Source organism: Hemicordylus capensis, chromosome 2, assembly GCF_027244095.1.
Source record: "Hemicordylus capensis ecotype Gifberg chromosome 2, rHemCap1.1.pri, whole genome shotgun sequence".
Lineage (NCBI taxonomy): Eukaryota > Metazoa > Chordata > Lepidosauria > Squamata > Cordylidae > Hemicordylus > Hemicordylus capensis.
The window spans coordinates 286,578,568-286,591,700 of NC_069658.1; the positions used below are offsets into that span (position 1 = coordinate 286,578,568).

General features: G+C 41.4%; 1 protein-coding gene across 6 annotated transcripts in view; it reads left to right on the top strand.

Annotated features, from left to right (window-relative positions):
- The window catches only part of CNTN6 (contactin 6), a 350,488-nt gene that overhangs the window by 292,422 nt on the left and 44,933 nt on the right, over positions 1-13,133 (top strand). For all 6 annotated transcript variants that reach the window (XM_053303087.1, XM_053303088.1, XM_053303086.1 and 3 more), the window contains 5 exons: positions 5,105-5,280; positions 7,381-7,498; positions 9,841-9,999; positions 10,081-10,230; positions 12,893-12,963. In XM_053303087.1, coding sequence (XP_053159062.1) covers positions 5,105-5,280; positions 7,381-7,498; positions 9,841-9,999; positions 10,081-10,230; positions 12,893-12,963 — 674 coding nt within the window. The remainder of the gene's footprint in view (positions 1-5,104; positions 5,281-7,380; positions 7,499-9,840; positions 10,000-10,080; positions 10,231-12,892; positions 12,964-13,133) is intronic.

Consider the following 13,133-nt stretch of genomic DNA (forward strand, 5'->3'; position numbering starts at 1 on the left):
AAAAAGATTTGAGATGGAAATCTTAAAGGAAACTTCATAAAGAAAACAGCTTGTCTCAAGCAAAGCAAACATTTCAGCATCACTCATCATGCTAGATGTGATCTGGCTAGACTGATAGACCCAGAGAGACCTCGCATCAGCCTTCTATAAAATCAGCTCTTCTGTTTTGCTACGACTGCGAGAATGCACACTTACACCCTACATAATGCATGGTTGAACTGCTTAGCAAAGCAGAACAATAGGCTCAAAAGAACTTGACACAAGACGCTACCTTGTACCAAGTGAAACCACTATTGTCTATACTGGTAGCAGGTCAGGTTTTCAGACAGGAATCTTTCCCTGCCCTACATGGAGATGGCAGGTGTTGAATCTGGGACCCTCTTCATACAAAGTATGTGCTTTAACGCTGAGCTACAACCAGTATTCAGAGTTTTCTGAATGTTCATGCATGCTTGTAGTGTTGTAGGAAGACTATTACGTAGATTGTGTGTGTAGGTAGACTGTTCATTCAAGTCTTCTGCACCCCCAGTAAACTGGATGTGCTTCGGGCAAATTAATAGTCTTTTCAGATTGTATCATTTTCAACACAGAATAACTTTTGCATGAGAACAAGCATGAAAGGCTTTTGAAAGAAATGACATGATCACATCCATACAGGAGAAATCCTTTCCTTCTAAGAGAATCGTAATTTGAAGCAGCACTGTCTCTCAACCTGCTCTGTGCATTTCACAAGCAAGTTGTGAAAATGAGAAATCGACATCAAGTTCTCTTATAATCTACTCTGAACCTAGGTATTTCCCCCCAGCAGCACAACTTCATCCCATATACCACTTCACAATCTCCCTTTTAAACTTGGAAGGGGAAACTTTCAAAGTTGGGAACATTTCCAAGGACCAATTCAAACATAAGTGCTTGTTCTCCTCTGTTGACATGGGTATTTTCTAGCATGGGCATTGCTGGGATAGGATCGGATCCCAGTTGGTTCTGGAGTCTTGAGTCGCACACGGGGAAGTGTCCACCTCAAATCAATCCAAGAGTGCAAAGTGCTATTGGATTGAGTTGACACATGAGGGACCTTGCCTGACAGGAATACAGTGGATTCTCTATTGGTCTTTTAACTTCCCAAACCTGCTGCCTTATAAAGCAGCAGCAGAGTATAATAACTCACTTTCTTCTCCAGCAGTCACCCCACAATATCTGTGGAAAGAGGCAACATCATGACATTGTGTAGTTTCCATGATGTATTATTGAAAAATACACCACCTCTGGGGGGGCTGCCATTTTTTTATTCCAGTAATGCACTGGGGAAAGGATGCAACATCATGATGTTACTTTCTCCCTGGGAACATAATGAGGCAACTGCTGGACAGGAAAGTGGACATTTTATAAAAGGCAGCAGCTTTTCTAAGTTAAGAGAAAGAAGGAGAACCACACTGCTGCCAAGTGAGGTAGGCTGCCAAGTGAGATAGCACCCCACAACCGTGAGGCCCCCACCACCCATCATCCAGTCTCATGCAATACAGGGTGTATTGAAACCCTTGGATCAGATCGGATCGGATTGGATCCAATGAAACACTGTCCAATAAAGCCCATTCGATTCAGGTCGTATCATCAGCCCATTGCACTGGTTGTATCATCAGCCCATCACTGCACAGCCCAATTATTTTGCACTCATGCAAGATTCCTACCACATATGGAAAATGTAACACAAAATTTAATGCATATTTAAAAATTCAGTGTTCTCTGATTTGGTATTGTGCATTTTCCTATGCAGTACAATTCTCGTGTGAGAACCAATGCCTTCCATATGAAATCCAAAGTACAATTCCTATATAAGAATTACCTGCATTAAATTTATTTGAACCAGCCCTCTGTTTGCGAAGTGCATGTGAGATGCTGTGCATAAGGCCTGCTGAAAACCTGCATGATAACAGGCAACATGTTTTTTATGTCTGTCTTCCTTCCTTCCTTCCTTCCTTCCTTCCTTCCTTCCTTCCTTCCTTCCTTCCTTTCTTTCTTTTCCCCCTTTTTGGTAAGAATTGGTTCCCAAAGCAATGCATAATTGCAATGTACACAAAAGTATAATTATGTAGGGATATATTGGAATGTTTTAGCAGAGTCTGATCATTGATGATATAATCCATTTTCCAGACTCTTCATTCCAGAAAGTATAAGAAGAACTAAAAGTAATGAAACAAAATGTCTAGCCAGCCATTGTTCCTGATCTTAAAGTCCTCTTTACAATCAGTGGTGTGTGTACTACAGTGTTAAAATAGCATCTGATGCTGTCAATGGGCACTACACTACTTCCCACGCAAAATTCCATAGTTCACAATATGGATGTACAGAACGTTCCACACAGAAAACATTCTGCCTCAAAATCAGGCTGCTCACCGCTCAAATGAGCAGCATGGCTAGTTTGCCCCAGCCCCCTGCAAGAAGCATGAGGCACAATGCAGCCTCATTGGCTGATCGGCCCATGCGGGGGCGGAGCTTCGGCCACGCAGCTCATGCCGAAGCCGACAGGCCTCAGTCCACTCTGAGAAGGCACCCTCCCTCCCACCCTAAGGTATGGTCTGGGCTTTAGCTGGTCACCTTTGGGGGCCAGACAGGAATTTTGGGGGCACCCACCTGATTGGCCGATGGTGCACGTCCTTTTTCGCCTGTTCCTGACTGTACGAGGCTTTAGTTAGCTAGCAAGGTTTCACCTTTATTGGTCACAATTTTGGCAGGTACAGTGCGGTTGGGAATAACATCTGAGGCTGGTGAGCACCTTCAGGTAAGTGTTTGGTTATAGATTGGACGGGGCAACTCTCGAGAGACTGCATGGCTCAGGGAGATCTGCCCTCAATCTATCTACTCTGTCAGGCTAAGCTCCCCGGAATCGCTTAACGGCTACCGGGGGGTGCTGCTATGGCAGAGGCTTGGCACTAGGCTGGCTAGGATGGGCAGACCCTGCTTTAGAGCATTGGGGCTACCTGGAGTCAAGGTGCATCACCCTATGTTATAGGCCAAGCATGCCCTGGTGGTGCATGCCTATAGATACCGCACTGTATGGGGTGGAGAGCCAATCCCTGTTTTTTAACAACGTTGTCTTTTAAGATGGAAGGATGGATAGATAGATAGATAGATAGATAGATAGATAGATAGATAGATAGATAAATAAATAGTGGCCCTTATTTATACCTTTGTGTCTCATGTCTTCTTGGGTGCTGGGCAATGGGCCGTTTCTAGTATTCCGAGCTCAGAACACAATGCACTTCAAATGAAGGTCCACTCTGAGTTCGGAACTGCATGACCCATTTTGAATCAGAACGTTCCAAACATTCCAAGTGCCATTTTGGAATCCAAAATGGCAAACTTCTGGCCTCTGTGCATGCGTGGCAGCCATTTCCATGGTCAGCACCACCAAGCAAATGGCTGCTTTGTGTGCGCAGAGGCCAGAAGAGTGCCATTTTGGATTCTAAATTAGCACACAGAACATTCTGAGGGATTGTTCTGATGGAATGTTCTAATGGGGTTCAGAACGTGCCGACAGTATTGTTCCAGCAGAACAACCAGTTTGACCAGTTGTTCCAAAAGAACGTTCTGCAGATATTGTGTTCTGTTCCGAGCTCAGAACGGAATACTAAATCTGTTTATTTGTATATATAATGTTTATTTGTATGTTTATCTGTTTGTGAACATCCCTAGTTCACAAACATCAAGGAATCAGGAATCAAGATTGCATCAAAAAGACAGCATCTCTATATGACTCTCAGTATCTCTGTATGACCATCAACAGGCATTTTTGCTGGTGAGAACACTGGGCTCTCTTGATTATTTGTTCTATTTTGCAATGAACTTTTACTTTTTATATGTATCTCTCATACTTTAATTTCTCATCCATTTGTTTTTAAGAGCTACCACCACATAATTTATCATTTCCATGTTTTTGACTTGATATTGCATTTTATTCATACTCATGTGAATCACTCTCATTTCATAATGTTTTCATCAACAAAAGCTTTATTTTCACAGACTGCTAAAATCAAGGGTAGGGCATAATCTCTAATTTATCTGGCAATCATACCAACAATGGTAAGAGAGAAATCCAAACTATAAATCATTCTCTTGTACCTTCAGCAAACTCTACTTTTCCTTAACTGTGTGGCTGGGAGTATAATTCGAATTACTTCATACGTTGCCTAAAATCTGCATCCAAACAGCAAGCAAAAACAACAACACCAGGTGGTGTTGTGTTTTCTCACCAGTGCTAGATCTGGTATCAGAGTGGAGACAAGGGTATGGATATATTCATGTCTGAATAGGTTATTTTATGTCTAATACAAATTAACATTTGATTGGTATGGCAGTTGAGAACAGTAAGTTTGGAGACAACATTATAAAACTTTCTGAACTGTCCCCTAACCTAGAACTGCAGAACACATTATCTTTAGATATTTGCTGTCACTAATTTTCAAAGCTTCTGCTTTTGACAACATTGGACTTTCCTGATTATTTATTTGTTCCATTGCATAATGATCTTACAGGGTTTAATGCATCCCTCATCAGGGATGTATCCATAACTGAATGGACACGTGAGGAGCACTAGGGATGCCCAGTGGGGTGGGGAAGATGCTACACACCTCCTGGTGCTACTGGAGCTCACCTCGGCTCAGCCACTCACCCACTGCCACCACTGGCTTGCCTCCCTTTGGTGGCTGCCACACTGTTTTCATTGGGATGGGCTCGTGCCAGGGTGGTGATGCAATGGCCGCAGTGGGTGAGTGGCTGAGTGGTGGGCAGGGGGCTGCAGAGGCAAGCAATGGGTGAGCAGCAGCAGTGTGGGAGGCTGCCAAGAGAATCTAGCCATGGGCCACCACTGCCACTACTCCACTGACCCTCATTCTTTCCTTTTCCTCTGTATAGTTCCCAAGTTATCAATCGTTCTCTTGTTCTTTCGGCAAACTACAGTTTTCTTTAACTGAGTGGATGGGAGTATAACTTAAGTGACATAAATAATTATTGAATCAGTGCCTTTGTAAAGACAAGGCATTTGGGCACTTGGTAGTGCTTGCTTCTTGTGCAACCAAGAATGACTTTACCCCCTCTTCTTCAACAGAGAGAACTGTCATTACCATTCCACCTTCCAAAATGGATGTTACTGTTGGGGAAAGTATAGTCCTGCCTTGTGCAGTATCCAAAGACCCATCCATTGAGGTTCTATTCTCATGGTCATTCAATGGAGACATTATAGATTTTAAAAGACGAATGACTCATTTTGAAAGAGTTGGAGGGGTAAGTTTGCTAATGCTTTATTTACAGTATGTAGTCAAATATATGGTTTATGAAATTCATTCTTAAATTCCACGAAAATGTTTTTCACAGTTTCGTCTGCCATGTGCACTGGGAGATAAATATTATGTGACATCTATTCATTTTGCTTTAAGTTTTTAGAATTTTATCCGGATAGTACACCAAAATCTGCGTAATTATTGTTTAAATCTATTGCTGATTTATAATATTCTATGAATGTGATCCGCTCACTATGATAGTTGTGGGTTTTCAGTGTTTAATCCTTTTAAGAAACTGGCAGAGTGTAGCTACCCAGAGTTCAGTTATTTTTCTCCATGTCTCAGGCATGCCTGCTTTAATCTTAGAATTGGTTGAGGGCCCAGGAGATGGCTGCTTTTGGCATATTTTGTCAGCATAGAGACTTCCTTAAATCTAGCTGAAAAGTTTAAAAAAATGATTTTTTAAAAAAATCATTTCTTACTGCACATTCCTGAGCAAAGCTCAAAATGAGAAAGATCCCAGAACACTGCTACAATTCTCAAGCTTAGGTTTCTGGCACCAGTCAAACTATTACCTTCCTAGCAAGGTATTCTTCTTGTATCGAAGGAAGAACTCACATTATATCTCCTGTCTAGATCCACCCACTATTAGGAATCGGGCCCTCCCCTTTTAGGAATGGAGTGCTCCCTTCCCATGCATTATTGATAAAAGCAGAGCTCCCCCAGTGTTTTATCAATTCTACAGCCATCAAGTCATGTGAGTGGGGGCCTTCAATACTCTCCACTGCCCACCAAACCATAAACTGGTAAATACCATCCATATTCAAAAATAGCTTTCCATGCTTGGAACTGCTGTGTCAGAAATGCAAGATCCTCCTCTGAAGAAGGCAACAGAGTACATCCAGCTATGCAATGCAACATATACACATTGCTGAATGTGTCATCCTATCCTGTGCACTGAGCTGTGCTTAGTGTTTGTGCTTGAGCTGTGCTTAAGTAATAATGTGCATATTGAGCTGCACAAGCCCAGCCTTCTGCTATTCCTGATGCACAATGTATCAGGATGACAGTTTACAAGTTCCCTCATTCTCAGTCATTCTCTAGGCAACTGATAGAGGTTCAGCTTGTCACCCACTTTGTCCTACATTCCCTGCCTACCCAGCTTCATTGGCCACTTCCGCACATAACAGGGAGAAACATATGTGGCTCCAAACTGTTGGACCTGCAGTTTGCCCCCATTCCCCTGCCACACTCCCAGAGGATCCTGACCTGTAGTCTGGGAGCCTGAAAGTGGGGAGGAACTGTCTGCAAAGGTTTCCTCCTTCTCATGAAGGACAGAGAGGCAGGGAGGAACTTCCTACCCTCAACTCCTGTTACAACTACAGGCAGCTTTCAGATGACACACCACCACTTTCAGACCAGAGGTTTCAGCGGCAGAACCAAAGAGGAACTGAGAGTGACAATTCAGGTTTGTGGCCAGAAACCTTGGACCACTTTTCTAATGGAACCAAGGTTTCCTGCATTCAGACAATTACAAACCCAACTTTGGGCATGTTTACCTCCAGTTTGGCGTGATGTACAAAGGTGGACCATGTCTCTCATCCTCCAGTGAAATGAAATAAAGGAGGTTACCTTTGCCTCCCTGTCCTTGTCATAGAACGTTGGCACCAGGTGTCAAATGGTTTAGCATGTTCTTGTTTATGGAAGTTTACCTTGTAGATGGTCCCACAAATGTACTGTGTATATTGTGTATTGCCTTGCGTATTTGTACTTTTGGGATAAATGAGAAGCCTCTACTTATGTCTGAAGTTTAAACTCAAAGGTTTATTCCCCCAAAGGACCTATTTCCATTTCCAGTATCATCCCAGCCAGAACCTTTATTCCTTTCTGCAACCACATCCATTTATTTTTGCTTTCAGTGTTTGCATTATTTGTGAAACCATAATAAAACTGTCTAATTGAAAGAAACTGATGACAGTAATGCACAATTTAATTTTAAAACTGCATTTTTTATTAATACTTACTTAGCAAGTTATAAAAATGTCCAGTATGGAAAATACATTATGAGTGATTAGTGGTATCTTTCTCTCCTCTTTATCTTGAGGAATCAGTAGGGGACCTGATGATTAGAAATATTCAACTGAATCATTCCGGGAAATATACATGCACAGTGCAAACAGCTATGGACATCTTATCTGAAACGGCAGAAATTATTGTAAGAGGTAAGTCTATTAACTGTAAAATTCCAACTAACTGTAACACCCAGAAGAATATTATATACTTCAACATTAGTGAAGCTGGTTGCATGAATGTAAATAACACATGATCTACAGCATAGATATATTACTTACCATCATATATTCTCTTCAGACTAAATTTTGCTTGGTAGGCAACTAATGTACTCAAATGGAAGTGCAAGCAGACATTATTTTTTTCTGTGCTATTTTCATATTCTGAAATCCAGGGTATATTTCTATAGCATCTCCTAACTGTTAAATTGAGCTCGATATTTTCCTAGTAATTTCATTAGGAGAGAATGTTTACTTTGTGTATCCCAGACCATGAACACATACACAAAAGTTGTAATTATACAATCTACAAGATATCCATATTTCTTGAATAGAGGGCTAAATGGAATGCATAATGCTATGTGTTTACAGGATGGTCTTGATTTAACAACATCTGATGGTTAGGTATATCTGTCAGGATATGAGATCTTAAAAAGACCTGTCAGGATATGAGCTCTTAAAAAGACCTTAAAAACACACTTCTTTAACTAGGCATTCAGTGTATGTTTTTGTTTTGTTTTTAATAGGTGTGTGTACGAACCTCAAAATGTGGTTTGGTTCAAATTCAAATCATACTCAAACTTAACCACGTTCCTCTGAACCAGTTCTGTCAAACCGACCAGCTGGTCTGGTCCATTCAATCAAACCGGTTTGGAGGTTTGGGCAGCAGTACTTGTAAAGGGGGATCCAGTGAAGATTCCCCTTTACAAGTAAAGGGGCAGGGGAGAGGTGAGAAAGGTTGTTTAAGGTTTTTACCCGACTGGTGGCTGCACACTGCTCACTACTTGCCACCACCCCAAAATGAATGGTTGGCTGGATTGCTCTTTAAACACAGGACGCCCATGCGGCAGTGGCATGGTTCCCGCCTCTGTGGATATGCTGAGGCCAGAACCACACCACCACTGCACAGGCAGCCTGTGTTTAAAGAGTGATCTGGCCAGCGATTTGGCCGTGGGTGGGGGCGAGCGGTAAGCAGTGGCAAGTGGCAGCGACCTGTGTAAGAAACAATCTTTCTCATTGCAATGCCACTGCTGGCCTACTCCCCCTCAGTGTAGAACCAGTTTACACTGAACCGGGCTTGGTCCAGTTTGATCATGGACTGAACCACCCCAGTTCACAATTGAACAGCTGAACCAAACCGCTTCGATGTCAAATGGTTCTATATCAAACGGTTTGTGCATACCCATAGTTTGTAATTGTTTTTAATTCTTTTAAAGCTGCTTGGGAGAACCACCATTATCGGTACCTGGGCTAATCAGAAGGTAGAAGGGTGCAAGTGCACTCTTATACACCACTTCCCAGTCATGTGAACATTCAGGCTGCCTGCAGCCTGAGCATTCACAGAGCCGGGAGGCAAGAGCACCTGGCAGAGGGGAAATCCCCCAGTGGGATCCCCCCAATTGTAGGATGCATCCTCCTCTGGCTCCCAATTCTGTGGCTTGCTGTGGTACCGCTCATGTATCACATAAGCAGCAGAGCTGACTGGGGAGCAGAGATCATGTGTTGGGAGGCAGATAGGAGCCTGCCTCCCCTCCAACCTTCCCCACAGTCATGAGAACAAGTCATGGAGGTTGACAAGCAAACAGACTAGGAAGTTTAGAAGAGGAGACAAGTTATCTCTTGTAGGGGAATATGAGTTAGGAAGAGTTAGCCTAGGTACGATTGGACAGGGGGGAAATACTTATAGATAAAAGTCAAAGAAATAGGAATGCATGCAAAGAATTTTAGCAACAGTTGCATATGAGACTGGATTTTGGGCATGCATTTGGACAATAATTCTTCTGTACATTCTGACCACATGCTGAAGCTGAATTCTGAAAGAGACAGAAGATACCCACATTCTACATACATCTGATGGACTATGACTAGCTGGAGTTGACACGGGAATGTTTCCCCTCCTGTGGTTACCATGTGTTGCAGCAGTCATAAGAATAAGCACTCCATTTCAAATGCAATATTGAAAGAGAAGAGTGAGATAGGTAAGGAAGTATGGATTTGAAGGTTTTGAGATTGGAAGAGGAAGGAAACCATCTAGGTGATGTTGTAATATTTTAAGAGGAGTCTTCAAGCAAATATGAAACAAGCAACTATGTGAAATAGTTTAGCCATCTGAGATTCTGTCTTAGAGCAGACAGCTGAGCTAGATAACACACTAGGAAAGTTCAATTCTGATTTTTAAAGTGATTTAGTGAGTGAGTAAAAAGAGCTGAGCCCAAAAGAGCAGCAATTTCCAACTCTCTTGCTTAAGTAATATAGACTTTTTCTTTGTTAATAAGGCACTCCAGGTCCTCCCAGAGACGTTAGTATTGAACATATTTCTAGTACAACTGCAGTGTTAACCTGGAGACCAGGAATGGATAATAATAGTCCAGTCCAGATATACACCATTCAGACAAGGACTCCTTTTTCAGTTGGTTGGCAGGCAGTTTCAACAGGTAAATGACCACACTCCTAAATTATATTAAGTGCTATTTCCCCCCGTTGTTCTGTCCCTAATCTTTCTGTTTTATGCATAGTTCCTGAAGTAATTAATGGAAGGACCCACACTGCAACAGTTGTTGATCTTAATCCTTGGGTCGAGTATGAATTTCGCGTTGTGGCTGGCAATAGCATTGGAATTGGAGAGCCAAGCATGCCATCTGAGCTACTGAGAACTAAAGCATCTAGTAAGTTTCCTGAAATGTGTTGTACTGATAGGTTTCGAAAGCCTTTAAGGGTAACCATTAAAAAATGGATTATAATGGTTCACAGCCCAGATGATGCTTAAGGAACATGATTTTCAAGATGAACGACAGGAATTTCAAGTTCATTATTTCTTATTTATTTATTATATTTCTGACCTACTTTTCAGCCAAAATCTCAGAGCAGAAATTAAAGTCCAATACAAATAGCAAGTAAAATGCAATGCAAAATCCTGCTTGGGGAAGGGATTCTCAAGTGGAAGTTGCTTCAAGCACAAAGGAAGAGTTTCTGACAGTAAACTTATAAGCACAGCTTCAGCAATGACACTTGCTGCTCTATGGAGAGAAGTCTCAGACTGTGCTCGCCCTAGTCTAGGTATGATGGAAGAGTACCTGGGCATTACCTCTGTTCTCTTTGATTTAAATTTTACTATCTTAGAGAAATGTCAGTGAAATTCTAATGGATGTTCTAAGCAAGAACTAAGGTTGTAAACTAACATGGCTTAGAGAATGTTCTGAAGACACCTGATGATGCTTTTACATGATGGTCTTCTAGTCTGGGCAGCTCATGGATAAGAGATTCCTGGGAGCATCATGTGGATGTGAGAGTATCCATATCTGTTGTGCAGTGGTAGTGAGGGGTGCAGATAGAGAAAAGCTTGAAGAGTTACTCCTCACTTTATTTATTTATTTCTGAGGGGGCAGAGGTAAAACACTTTTGGGGGAAGATGTGGGTTATTTGATTTGATGGCAGATTCAGTAAAATGAGTGGGGAGCTCCTCCAATAGTCAGGAGGGGAACCTGTACCTCTTGTGGTAGTGGAAAAGATCAGGATGGCCATATGGGCTTGCAAATCTTTGAAGTAACAATGAATGTATCAGAAATGCAACAAAGCTTCATTTGGGTAACTCCTGTGCACAATAAGAGAAAATGACTTAATGATCTGTCAATGCAGGGGTAGGCAGGAGGTAGATTGTGGGTCCCCAGTGAACTCTGCATAAGTTATTTCATATTTGCTGAACAGGGTATAAAACACTACAGAGCTATTGAAAGCAAGTGAGAAGCAATGGTCTTTAACCTTTAACCCATAATATGAAGCCCAGTATCAGTAAGATATCCATTCACTAAGATCCTGAATACTTCTGGAGTGTAGAAAATTAGAAATAGAACATTGCCATTAATGCAATATGCAGGTTTTAAAATACTGGTCCAAAGGCTATAGCAGATTTAGATTAACCCTACCCATTTCACTGCTTTATAATATTTAAACATTCCATAGGAAATAGGAATAAAATATGCTGTGCTGCAACTGGCTTCTAAGATTCTCAGCTGCTAATTAAAAATCAGCCTCAGCACAACAGGTGTGACAAATAAATCGCAATGAAAGGGTGTATGAGAAAGTCTGTCTTATAAGGTCTACATTGCCAGCAAAAACCTGATCAAGCATTCATACATTCCTGGAGGCAAATGAGCCACTGCTCATTTCATTAAAATGGAGCTGAGAATTAATTGAGCTTCTGCCGATGCACTCAACCGTAAATTTTCATCTGTTTTTCAACTATGACCCAGTTGAGGCTTTGTTGAGCAGTAGTATAAATTTCTTTCCCATGCAAATGCAATAAATTCTGAACCAATTTAACACAAGCACTAATTGAGCATTAACTGGTTCATGGAACAGTAGAATACTAGTTGAGCTTGGCTTGGAAGTCTCTTTTAAATTCTTCATTTAGTTAACCACTCAATTGGTGGTGCTTAACCACCCCTCTTAAACCACCTGTCCAACTACTCAATCTTACTTCTTAAACTTTTACAAATATAATGCTATACATTCAGAGTGAATGGTTGCGACAAAGATGGACAAGTGATGGACTTCTTTTTCCAAATAGAAAACACTTTCTTTTTAATGAATACAGAATACTTAAGATAGAAGGTTGTCAAAAACGTACAGCCGTCATGTCTTGCGTTAGCTGCATGGTCAAGTGCTAGTCTAGAGGTGAGTTATGTGTTACAGCCCATGGAAATTACTCCATAGAGTAGTTGTAAAGTATACTGTGGATCACAATATAGGCTCTCCCCATGGCATGGAAAGTGTCTAAGCAACTTCTAGTGGTCACCTTATGATATGTGCTAGAATGAGGTGATTAATGCAGGGTTATCAGGCCTATGACTATGAGACCCACTCCTCTAATGCTGAGAAAATCCATGTGCAGCTTAAAGTCTTAGTGATAGATGCAGTCATGTGTTCTCTTATATTTAGCTGAGGAAGAGCAACAGTCTCTATCCAACTCCCTCGCCCAGCACAGCATCCCTCCAGTGGCTGTTGTTGGTGTCTACCTTGTATTTCCTTTTCAATTGTGAGTCCTTTTGTTCGTCGCAATTATTAATTTTTCATTTTGTTTATTTTTTTCTATGCTTTGTGATCTGTTGAAAAGTGGCATATAAATATTCATAGTAGCCATAGAACTTATCTACTGTAGGCTAGAGAGCAGAGGAACTCTGTATTGTATTAACAAACAAGTGCAGCCAAGTCTGTTGATATAACCAACTTCTCAAACTTTGAATCTCCTTTATTCTCTCTTTCCTTCCAATCAAATAAGGAATTATAGGATTATAAATGCTTTATTAATTATATTAATTTCCCCTCCAGTTCCTTCAGTGGCACCAACAAATGTGAGTGGAGGTGGAGGAAGCCGGTCTGAACTTGTCATCACATGGGAGGTAATTTGTAAATCAAGCTCAACTGTTTACTGTAATGAAGAGAAAGTACAAGACAGGGCTAGCAACATCAGGTTGGCCATGCCATTGTTAGCAATTTAGAGAAGTAAACTGAGTGGCATGTTATAAAGATGTCTAGAAGTCACTGATAGCCTGGTTATCATCATTATGCA